Genomic DNA, 12645 nt, shown 5'->3' on the forward strand with positions numbered 1-12645 from the left:
TTTGTACAAGATCACAGACAGCCGTCAACTGTATTTTTACTCAATGACAATTTAACAATAAAATCATATAAGTTAACGGTTAATAAGCTGCAGTTGTAGGTCAGGAAAATTAATTGATATGAACATCCCTAGTGCACCAATATATCGGCGATGATGCTTGCTATGCTTCTCAATTAATTACAGTGCCGCTACATCCAAAAGCCAGAGGGCGCTCTCATACAGAAACTTCAGGGTTTCCCGCAGCATATTTCAGTTAAGGCGGTCCGCATAAGCTTGGAAACCCTACCGCCTTAACTGTCCAAAAAAATAAATAATTGCTGCACAAAAGGCTGTCAAGTTCATCTCAGAGAATAGCGCGTACGCGCATCACACCGCATGGAGGGACGCGCGCCACACGGCCGAAATGAGAAAGACGTGGTCCGGACCGTCACTGTCTGGAGGATAACTAGCTAGTTGATAAAACAACTCGGAGAATAGCGCAGACGTGCTACCATTTTTGCGCTATCTATCATCGTTCGCGAGATGATCTACAACATTTGCTTTAGTTTTTGTTTATTAACCCTTTAGTTTCACTTCATCACGCAGCTATTCCCATTAAAGGTATCTGTTAAAAACATTAAAATTCATTAATAATCTAGTATGTGTTCATTTTTTGTCATAGTTTCTTCAAAATTAAGTTTTATTTGAGTGTTTTAAAAATAAATATTTTATTTATTTATTTTATTAAAATATTTTAATTTTCATCATGATGCATATTCCCCGCCCCTTTGATTGCCACGCCCTTGGCAAAAACCCTACCACCCGCCCAAACCCTACCACCTTGACCAACAAATTTTCTGCGGGAAACCCTGAACTTGATAAGCGCCGCAGAAGAAGAACCATTAAACACGCAGCTCCAGGAAATGGCTTAAGCATTTATTAATACTTTCATGATAATAAAGAATATGTATAATGATTATGTTTGACAAGTGTCACTTTTTCAAATGCATGTTATAAACGACTCAAACCAACAGTGATTTCATATCGATAAGGACTTACTGATCAAAAACTGTAGTACATGAAATAACTGTGCATAATATCGGCTGTGCGATTCAGAATAGTTATCGGCCAGGTATTATTAGTTTATATCGGTATTTATCGTCCCATCCCTAGAAAAAACACAGAAGTAAACATGGCCTTAATGCGAATCTCATTGAAATCTGAACACCAATTCATATTCTGATCCTATTCCCGTCAACCCTCAATTCGGCTAGTGTGGCACTGTCTAACAGTGATCTGGATCTGGTTATGTCTTGAGGCAGATCATCAGGACAAGTAAAAACATCGACCCTAGAGGACCAACAAGCAAATACACAATCAAGAGTAAGATCCTATCACTGCATACGGAGGAGCCTCACTGGGACCAAATACTGCACGAGAAGCAAGACCCTGTGCGTGCGTGTGTGTGTGTGTGTGTGTGTGTGGACAAGTTGTAACAGGAGCTGTCACCCAGCCAAACAGGTGACCACGCATTCATTCTTTAGCTCCCCCCACATTCTTGTCTTCACAACACAGTGATAAGAGGTCTACAGGCTTCAAATCTCTCACAGCAGACCCTCTGCAGACAGATGCACAGGCTGTGTTTGTGATGATGTCATTGATCAGTAATGAGTTAATGAGCAGGAATGCTGAGAGCTGCAGACCCCTCTGATCACTTATAACATGGCTTGTCCAAGAAAGGATTTGTTTGAGCTTTGGAAGTAACCGGGATGGCATGAAGCAATACTGAATGACGCAAATCGAACTTTTTTAACTCCTAAAACAACTTTGTGCGCCCACACTGTGCAAAACTAAAGAAAAGAACAGAATGCTTATGAAATTGAGATTCATATTCAATGTCAACACCACATCAAATGTTTTTGGAGGTATACTGGATGTCATCTGTCCCATGCTGCTGACAAACTCACCTTATTTTCCAAATGATCAACCATCTTCAGACAACCTTAACCTTTCTTTTAACTAAGCCTGACCTAAACTAAGACTAATGCAGAAAACCCCAGTTTGAACTAACTCGTCACTAACCTCAACAATCCAGCCAGCATCAGTGTGAAGGTCAGATAAATCACACAAGTACTTCCAGACTATCAATGGACAGTGAAATCAATTAAACTTAGGCTAAAACAAAACATAAATGAAAATATTAGTCATCATCTGTTTACTGTTGTAGTTTACCTTTAAGTTACTTCTTTAATCGGTCGGGCGTGTTTAAACACTACTATTTAACAGGTCAAACTTCAAGTAAGTTTTGCAAACATGTCTAACAGTATAAAAGAGACATGAACAGCAGACAGTTGGTAAAGCAGAGACTCTCACCTTTGCGTCCCGATGCAGTACACTGACTTCACATCAGTCAGTAAATAATGAATCATTGACTCGTGTTGGGACACATCCACTCATGTAAACTACACAAGCCGATCTCTGATCAGTGATAAATACTCAAAAACCTTTCAACAACACCTCAAAGTGATCCAGCTCGAGTCTTTAAATTCTCCTAGTGTATATTCCTATATCCGGGCACTGCTGCAAACTTTTCTTCGGACATGAATAACAAAAGACTTGCGCGTCTACTCGAGTCCGCGGCTCCAGAGCTCCGCCCACCTCCAGAGCAGGAATGATGGATGTGTGACGTCAGAGATCGCCCTCGCGCCACTCGTGTTGGTTTTGAATGGCGAGCGCGTCCCCGTGTGGATTGTGTGGAATATTCAGTTTGGATATTTCACCTAGCAGTGAAAATTCACCCACATCGTTCATACATACATAGATATTAACATTAGATGTATGAGCTAACAATGAGCAATATTTTTTTAGCATTTTAGTTTAAGTTTATGTGTTTGTTATAACTTATAAGAAATATAGTTGTTTATTGTATATATCTAGTTCATGCTTCACTATTTCTTCAAATGGGTCTAGATATTTTAAAGTAAACCAGAAACAATGCACAGAATGTCAAATCATTGCAAAGAAAGTACATTCTTTATTTCTTTCTTGCTTATTGTTTGATTAAATGAAAAATAAAAATCCACGCAATACTTAAATAATAAAAATATATATAATTTAATATATGAACTATCAATTAAATAACACTATATTTGTGTAAGCATTAAAACCACCAAGGCCTTTATTTTAAGCAATATTTCATTTGCAGTCAAAGATGCAAAAATTACAGTTTTTCTCAGTCGATGTTATACAATTTCTCATTTCTCAGATCAGAAATTCATTTTTTAAAACACTTTGTTCAACCTCCTCATCATCAAGTCAGTTGTGCACACCATATATATATATATATATATATATATATAGTAACAAGTTTAAGGCTTTTGCAAGACATCCATGATGTTGTGCGGTTTGTATGAGTTGTTCTGAGAAATTTAGCTAATTGTAAGAATGATTCGAGACATGCTTCGAAGCAACTGAGAAAAACTGCAATATTTAAATTACCAACAGGAGGCAGTAAAACACCGTAAATTAAACAATGATCGTTTAAATGTTTTATTTGTTTGTTTGTTCTTTTGCAAAGTGATAACTGCTGGTGTTGTGTGGTCATATAGAGATGATGCCATACCTGTTTATCAGAATTCACTGATCTACGGGGGGGGGGGCAACATTAATTAACTGTACGCATATTTTATCTAATAGTGTATTTTTTTTTTCTCAGATACGTTTAACTTTCATTGCTTTCACATTCCTGTTGTGTTCTTGTCCCATTTTTACTTTGTTACAGCATTAACGTTAACCGTGTAAAAAAGCAAAAGTGTTTCTACCAGGAGTGGGGTTCGAACCCACGCGGACATATGTCCATTGGATCTTAAGTCCAACGCCTTAACCACTCGGCCATCCTGGTGAACATGCTCTGTAAAGGAGCACCTATACCATACATTTGTAACGACACGCAAAACCAGTCAAAAAAAATGTGTTTCAACGATATAGTTGTAAATTAACCGTATAACGTTAGTATTTATGTGCAGCTCGATGTTCGGAGCTGACTGATCTTGGAACTAATTGTTAGCATGCTAGCTATCTCTAGTTAACAAGAATGCACTCCTCTTTAACTAAATAAATGGTAGGCTATAGTTCAAATAAACCTGATCAAATGACGAGGAACGCTAATGCTGATGTGTCGTCATTTTAATGTAGTATAAACATTTCTCTTTGATGGACTAAACGATTAGCTAAGTTAGCTAAGTCTTGCTAGCTAAGTTATCTCAGCGAAGGTTGCGAGCTTGTGATGTGTAAACGGACCACCGAATCCGTGCCATTTCTATCCCCAAGACATTATTCTTAAACTAAAACATTAACTCTAAAACTAAAACATTAACTCTAAAATACATTTTATTATTAAGCAAAGTTTTCTGCATCTTAATCGAACACCAAATGTAAACCATATTATTTAAAACATTAATAAAAACTACACTGAAAAACAGCATTTTGTATCCATACCTTTAAATATAGAGCATTAAAGTCTTTATATATCTTTATTTATGTTTGCATTTTTGTGTGGGTCTATATCATATATTTGCTTTTAACCATTTAATAAGTGAGATAAAATGCACATTTTAGTCATGTTCTCAGGTTTTCAAATGTTACCCAAACAGTCTATGTAGGGGAGAGTGGGGTAAAGTGAGACATCGGGTAAAGTGAGACACCCCCTGTATCTAGGCAACGGAACACATTTGTGGTCCTATGACCATAATGTTTTTAAGCCCCTCAAATTTCCCCTTGGCCATGAAGGACAGGACCTCATGCTGCTGTGGTTAACATGTTTTTTTCACAAAAATATATTTTTTGCTTGTAAAAGTAAATTTTCTTGCTGTCAACTTAATCAACTGTTGTGCCAAAGCAAATTGATTCAGGTAGAAAAACTTATATCACACATGTTTATGAACTACCAACATATAAAACCTTGTGTTGATGCTAGCTGAAGATTAGCCTGAATTTCCAAGAGAGAGAGTTTTTTTCCAAAATGTGGTGGTGGGGTAAAGTGAGACAAATGATGTGGGGTAAAGTGAGACATGAGGCACAAGTTCAGTTTACTCTAAAACATATTTTAATGTAATATTACATTACATATGTTTTATTTTTAATGTTATAAACATTGCAGAAAAACCATTATGCCTAGTCAATACACCAGGAAGACAGCCTGGGGAAAAACACCCCTTGAGGAGATGGAGAGTGCAGCTGCTTAGGTCAAGGAAGGAAAGAATTCTCTAATGCTATGTACACACCAAACGCGAGGCTTCATGGTACTGTGGGTTCACACCAGACACAAGTTCAACAATTTGCGCAAGTAGATTACATACAAAGTCAATGCAAAGACGCAATCAGACACGTCCTCGCATGTGGCGATGCGAATGACGTGATATGGGTGGCGCGTTTTCCACGAAAACACGCGCTATTCGCCGCAAACATGTCTTCGCCCAATTTGAAAATATTCAACTTGAGCGAAAAATTCCATTACACAATGTTAAATCCTGCGAGTAATCTAGATCAAGTAACGCACTGCCCCGCATTTGGTGTGTACGTAGCATTATTCACTCTAGATTACTCACGGGATTTAACATTGTGTCATGCAAATTTTTCGTTCGAGATAAATATTTTCAACTTGGGCGAAGACATGTTTGAGGTGAATAGTGCGTGTTTTCGCGGCAAATGCTCCGCTCATATGGCGTCATTCGCATCGCCCCAGGCGAGGATGCGTCTGATCGTGTCTTTGCATTAACTTTGAATGTAATCTACTTGCACAAATCGTTGAACTCACGTCTGGTGTGAACCCACAGTAAGAGCAGCTGCAAGGGATAGAAATATTGATAGATGGTTCTGATTGTCTTTTGCGCTGACCCGCAGACACTAGCTGGCTCTAAGGGTCCTTTGTTCTGACCCCCAGACTGCGCTCTAATCTAACTGGTTCTATATGTCATTTGAATGTTAATTAAAAAAATTTGAATTGTCGGAGCCAATGGTCTACAGTGGGCAGCGCTACGACATGTGGTGCTTTCACACTTTCTGGTAGTTCGATTCCCGGCTCGTGGTCATTTGCCGATCCAATACCCTTCTCTCCTCCCTGTACTTTCCTGTCCTCTCCAAAACTCACTGTTAAATAAAGGCAAAAACTGGCCAAAAAATATAACTTTTGAATTATGTTATGTTGTATTTGATTTTGGTTCAGAGTTACTGTACTTTCAAGTGTTTAGAAAAATAATGTTCTTAATTGACCAATCCCCTTGATTCTGTTACTAGTCCAACATTAGTTCTGGAATGTGTGGTTGTCAAGCTAGCCGTCAGGATTTTATCTGTTACAATATGTGCTGTTATGGTAGTTTCAGAGTGTAAAAAGTAAGTGGATCAGTTTACCCCGAGCTGGTTCACTTTACCCCCTTGATTTTTCTGGTCTGTCTCAGTTTCCCCCTAAGCTGGGGTAAAGTGAGACACAAGACCACTTTTTTTAAAACAATCATATTTTCACTGCTCTTCGTCCTGAATACATTCTGGTAATTTCCATAGCTAGGAAACATCCTGAATTAATGGGAAATGTGTAAATTTGACTGATATATCATTTTAGCTCGCTTAGAGGGGAGCAAATGTAAAAAATGTCTCACTTTACCCCACTCTCCCCTACCCAAGACCCCAAGTCACATTTTCAAGAGGAAGTTTCATCATCTGGATCTGATGGCAATGTTAAGAAAAGTCACTTTTCTCAATTTCTTAGGACTGTGAGCAGTCTTAATGTCCTGTTACTTTTTATGTTATCGGTTTATTTGAAAATAAAAATGTTGGTAGATTACTAGAATTTGCTCAGTGTCTTCATGCTATTATCACATATTTATGCAGCTTACATTTCATGTAGGCCTATTTGCTAAATCTATGTTAAAAACTCAGTCCTGTTAAAAAAATAAACATTTTGGCGGGTGACAACATGCAAACGGCACAGATTCGGTGGAGTGGCCCATCACTTGTCTTATCGTATAGGATTTAATAGATGCAGTTTAACTAATCCTATGTTTGTGTTGTATTTGTATTTGTAAATATTGACTGAGCCTACTTCATATAAGTTAAAATAGTTAGCTGATTTCTAGGTATCACTTTTCTAGGTAACACATCATTAATTTAACACTAACATAAACAAATGAAACCATTAGAACCTGATGTGTACTCCCATATTTTTTATGCCAGTTCCTGTTTAAATGTAAACTTTAATATATTACATAAAAATATCTTAGTTAAAATAAAGACATCTGTGAAAATATCAAAGTGAAAATTAAAAAAAAACTAGTTTGGTTGTATACTTACATGAATTATTGCCATGTTAAGGAAATGTTGATATGTTAAGACTGATTTTACTTGCCAAACCTGAATCATCCTTTTATTTGAACCTGTTCAGGATAGTTCTGGAAGCCCAGCTACGATTCTCTAACTTTCGTTTCACTCTGTCACAGGTGACAATATAAATAGTTTTTACAATGTAAAACAGCCCAGATACACTTTCCCTTTCTCATAACACAAGGAACTTCTAAGCAGAAAAGCACAAGAGAATCAGAAATATACTAAAACAAAACAGTTGAATGTACTTTCTTCCACAGTAACATGAAAGCAGTGACGTTTCATTTTATTTTTTCCACAGCATATCATAAGCGTACATCAAGATTCATTCCAGTATTGTTAAAAGTATTCATGGTGATGCAGAGGCTCCGCCCACTCAGATCAGTACAGTGCACTAAAACTTGTATTGTTGCATTGTTGATAAAAATACCAGCATGTCGCTTTGGCATTATGATCCTGGATCATCTGGATTCATGTGTCTGCAGTGATCAGTCGTCAGGTCCCTGGAAACTCTTTACCAATCAGAGATAGTATCTTAAACTATCCAAATCCTACTTAATGGTGATTGATTTCTTCTTAGTAATCGAGTACGGTATATGGTTTCTGTGGGCAAGTGCTTGAGATTAAGGTTAAACAGATCACGGAAATATGAAAATTCTGTCATCACACACCCTTGGGTTGTTTCAAACTTGTATAAATGTCTTTTTTTCTGTTTTAAATACCACTGTTTACATTCAGAATTTGTACTTGTATATTTTGCACACTACATAGCAATGAATATGAAAATACTTGCACACACACCACACATGCTACTACATTTGTATATACACACAGTATTGTACACATGCTATCTTAAAATACAGTTTTCACTTTAATTACTATTTTTACTTTAATTATAAATTAAACACACTTCCATATATTAGTTTTTCCTTTTGGTTTAGACTTTTGGAATATCACATAAACTGTTTAACAAAAGACACTTACCCGTTTTGTCCAACAAGGAAATATTTACAGATGAATACAAATTTTATGAATTTTAAAGTGTAAATGAGTTAACTAGAAATATAAAAAGCAGACTTTTGATTTCAAAATTAATAACAGTGTGTTCATCTGTGAAGTTGTTTGACAAAACGTGTAAGTGTCATAAACCTTTGTTAAAGACGGATCTTATTTTTTTGCGATAATCCAAAGTCTATGGGGAAAATGAACAGGCTTTTTTGTGAGTGAACCAGTATCCCGCTAACTTCTGGTTTAGTCTACAAAAATACGTCATCCCTGAGTACCGCAGGACGTATTTTTGTAGGCTAACCCGGAAGTTAGCAGGCTGCAGCCTCAGAAGGTCGCATTTGCAGGCTGCATGTGTCATCAAGATTGTCTTATTTCAGAATATTAACAATTATAAAGTTAACTGTTATCCTTAGTTAATCAAAAAGTGTAATATGCTTATGACTTGCGAAAGTAATGCTTAGTTAACTGAAATAAACCAGTCTTGATGACTTATGCACCCTGCATATGCGACCTCCGGAGGCTGCAGCCTTCGGATTGAGAAACGTTTTTTTTTCAGATTTCCCATGTATGGCTTGTTGGCTGCTCTTTTTTTTCATTTCTGTATTAACGTTAACATTTTAGCTGTGCATTTATGTTTTTTTGCAAAACAAGTTTCAGACATTTAAGATAAGTTAGTAAAATTACATTTGTCTAATTAGTCTAAATAGCTTTTTCAGACCTTGATTAACCATTTTCTGATTTTCAAACAGCCAGATGGAGCCAAATTTCTTTATGATATTTTTGTAATCAAACATTAGAGAAAGAAGGCTATGAACTATTTTGGTTTCAGTTTGTCAAAGTTTGTTTTGTGTTATTTTTATTTAGGGGGTACTAATTGATATCTAGTCTACACTAGAGCACCTCAAGCTTAAAAAGTTTAAAGTGTGACCCAACATTTGCTTGGTACTGTATTTTATTTAATATTTTGAACAGAAAAAAACACTTCCCCCTCAAAATAAACTATCACTTAGCCATTAATGTCTTTTCTATTGTTCTGTCTGCTGTCCTCTTTCTCTCCCTCTCTTTTTCTCTGTAATATTCCTCTTTCAGATCCTCCCTCTGTCTACGTCTCCATCCTTTGGCAGTAACATGGTAGAGATCAACGTTATTTCCAGAGTATGCATCCCTATGTGTGGCGCGGTACACGGCTTCTCTGGCAATTGAAGCTGCCTCTACTACGCTCATACCCCAGTAAACACTGCTGTCTAGGATCGAGTAAGCATAAGGCGATCCAGATCCCACAGAGAACAGATCTCCTTGCAAACGTCGTCCATCGCTACACACATACACAACACGTGGACCAGATACTCTTGAACGAACCACGCTGAGGTCTGAGGAGCTCTCTGATTTGGTCACAGTAAGTGGAGCTTTAGTTTTACATGCTGCAGCCTTAACAAATGACAGAGGATTTTCATCACCTGATTGGCTACTTAAAATCCTCGATGTTGTTTGAGTGTTTGTCTTCATGGTTGGCTGAGTATTTGCATATCTCCCAGTGATTGGTTCCTCTTCTACATCGAGCCCAGTTACCTCATCTCCATCCCATCCACACAGGGTGGCTGCGACACACAGCTCTGTGCCTTTAAACGGGTGAAGCATGTGTGACAGGAGTTTGGCAGCACCCCCTGTTGAGAGCCTGCGGCGATACCGAAGCTGGTAGAGCCTGAGCTCTCTTGCCAGGATGCGTTTCCAGAGGGCGCAGTCGGCCGAGGTCCCAGAAGTGGTGCCCACCAGGTGAGAGTGGATGGGTAAGACCTTTGGGGATGCAGGACAGGCCACCAAACCTGAACAACTGGAGCGAGTGTCAGCTGCCGCAATCACACCTCCCTGAAACGCAAAGCCCAGAGTGGTAGTGCCATGAGAGAGCGCGAAAGGCAAAGGGACGGCAGGAGAGATTAAGCAGGGTGAGGGGGTAGGAAGAGAGATTGATGGTAATGAAGGCTGTAGATGGTCGACAGTCAGCAGATTTGTAGTGGACGAACCAAGGCTGGTTTGACCGAACTCTATAGGACTTTCCGTGAGGTACTCGGCAACCGGCATGTAAAACTCCAGGGGACTCACAGCGCCCCCCCTAGGCAGCCATGAACAAGAAGCCTCTCCATAAATCCCTCCTCCGAACAGACGAGTGGAATTTTCGGGCATAAAGGACTGTGAGAGTGGAGCACTCCATTGAGGGAGCAGAGGGGCATCGTGCAAGCCGCATACATCTTGTAAAGCCATAAGTTATTGTATAGATATACAATAAATGATAACCCTGTCAATTATTGAACAATGGGATATGAACTTCAAAAACATATCATACAAACCTCTGGCATCCAGGGGTTTTATTTTGAAGGTCTTTTTTGTTTTGTCCCTGCTTATTTATATTGTAATATTCCAAAAGTCCTTGTTCGTGTCACCGTCACCAGTTTGTTTTTATCTTCTCGTGCAAAAAAACGCAGAAAGGAAGATCCAATGAGTAAAAACCAGGTCTTAAGCAAATGATTCTTCTGTGTGTGCACTCCTTGTATCCGATTATTCTTTTTTTGTTTCAAAAAGTACTGGAAGCAAAACACTGGATGTATGTATGAGTTTGTCAGTTGAACCATATAATGTCTGTCTCACTGCTAAATGTGCTATTATAACAGCCCAGTAAAGCAGTGTAAATGTTTTCTGAAGTTGGAGCTCTTGTTTTATAAGCACCGCTCAGTGATTCACTCAACCAGCGACGCATGAAAATGCCAAAGTCAGTCTTTTAAGCCAAGCCTGACTCTGCACACTGACAAATATCATTTTCAATATCATGAGTTGTGCTGTTGTGTCATGAAGTCTTGGTAAATAAAGAAATAGCTCATCTACACTAAATAATGTTGCAGTACCACAGTAATGTTAAAGTATGGAATTTAAATAGCATAGTTCTTGGATATAAACCATGATAAAGATCTTACACTAACCATGCAGCTAAACCTGGCCAACCCTGCCCTTTTGAAAACCATGGTTTAAAAATGAAAAAAGATGCTTCACAATGCCATAGAAGCACCATTATTGGCTAAATTGATTTCGGAAAAAATAACCTTTAACATCCAAAGCACCTTTTTTTGTTCTCTGTTTGTTAGACTATAAAAAATGTAAGGAAAAATGCTTTACGTAAAAAATTTATTTGTTTTAACCAACAGCAGCACCAGGCTAATGCCGAGTTCAGACTGCACAATTTTCAAACTAGTCGGGTCACAGATCTTTTCACAGTGCATGACTATCTGGGCCTGGGGTAGCGTTCCATCGCTGCTGTGTTGACGTACGATGGATCAGCGACAGGGTGTTTCATAGGAAGAATCGCCAACAACTTGCATCTTTGTCCCGGTCAACACAAGGTCACACGTGCAAGACGGATGATCTCACATGTGACTCGGATTATTTAAAAAAACGGTAGCCCGCATGAAGCTTGCGGTAAAAATTGCATGTGCGCTCATTTGCAGCAAAAAAATTAAGAAAAAAAGATTACGGAGGAGGAAATGGTTGGGGAGATTCCTCCCCGAACTTCCAGCTGCCCTGTATGTTGCTCTCTCATTGGCCGTAGGTCATCGGCGATTTTATTTTCAGTCACAGATTTGCTTATGATTTTGAGCATTTGTCTGTGACTTCTCAAAACCTGTTGGCAAGTCAAAATCGAGGCTAAAATCATGCACTCTGAACTCGACATAGGAGCACTGAATGACAGGCGCCTCGTTCACGTGTATTGGGAATGTTTGTTTGACGCACACACACCTGCCATTTTCACAAACGGAAGAGCGCAAAACTCACTTGAAAACGCAAAGAAAGATCATATTTGCTGATGTCGGCTTTGAGACATTTTAATCGCGTCATCAGGTTCATGTTTGAGCAGGGGTCTCAAACTTAAATTGGCTTGGGGCATCTTGTCTGAGGGCTACAGAGCTATTTTAACATAAAAAACTAAATATTTCTGTACTGCATTTTAGCGGTTACCTTTGGTGTTGGCGTCAGATAGTAAAATGAAAATAAATGGCGCAGTGGGCCAAATTGGTTGCGAGCCCACCGGGGTTTCTTTTAATGTCCCACTGGTGGGTGTGGGCTGCAGACTGTCTTGACAAGGTAGTTAGTTTCTCCAACTATGCATCATACTATGGTGGTTCAGCAGCGAGCTACGTCGTTGTTCGGGAAACGCACCCCAGATGACCTGATCACATAGAAACAGAATGCAATGCATCATAACCTGAAAACCACGCCCACCGGGGAGGAAACAATCCA

The 12645-nt window shown here is 38.7% G+C and overlaps 2 protein-coding genes and 1 non-coding gene across 6 annotated transcripts in view; all 3 read right to left on the minus strand.

The window, feature by feature from the left end:
• utrn (utrophin) overlaps positions 1-2636 on the minus strand; it is a 221429-nt gene extending 218793 nt beyond the window's left edge. For all 4 annotated transcript variants that reach the window (XM_065286533.1, XM_065286535.1, XM_065286534.1 and 1 more), the window contains exon 1: positions 2353-2636. The gene's annotated coding sequence lies outside the window, so the exon portion shown is untranslated. The remainder of the gene's footprint in view (positions 1-2352) is intronic.
• Positions 2637-3797: 1161 nt separating this feature from the next.
• trnal-uaa (transfer RNA leucine (anticodon UAA)) lies at positions 3798-3880 on the minus strand. The gene has a single exon. It is a non-coding gene; the product is annotated as a tRNA-Leu (tRNA).
• A 5483-nt stretch (positions 3881-9363) lies between these two features.
• Positions 9364-10620, minus strand: psmb11b (proteasome 20S subunit beta 11b). The gene is made up of 2 exons (XM_065286624.1): positions 9819-10620; positions 9364-9743 (listed from the first exon to the last, which is right to left on the minus strand). Exons 1-2 carry the CDS (start codon positions 10618-10620, stop codon positions 9364-9366), a joined length of 1182 nt encoding a protein of 393 aa, XP_065142696.1.
• Between the last annotated feature and the right edge of the window lie 2025 nt (positions 10621-12645).

The sequence above is a fragment of the Paramisgurnus dabryanus genome, chromosome 21 (assembly GCF_030506205.2).
Source record: "Paramisgurnus dabryanus chromosome 21, PD_genome_1.1, whole genome shotgun sequence".
Lineage (NCBI taxonomy): Eukaryota > Metazoa > Chordata > Actinopteri > Cypriniformes > Cobitidae > Paramisgurnus > Paramisgurnus dabryanus.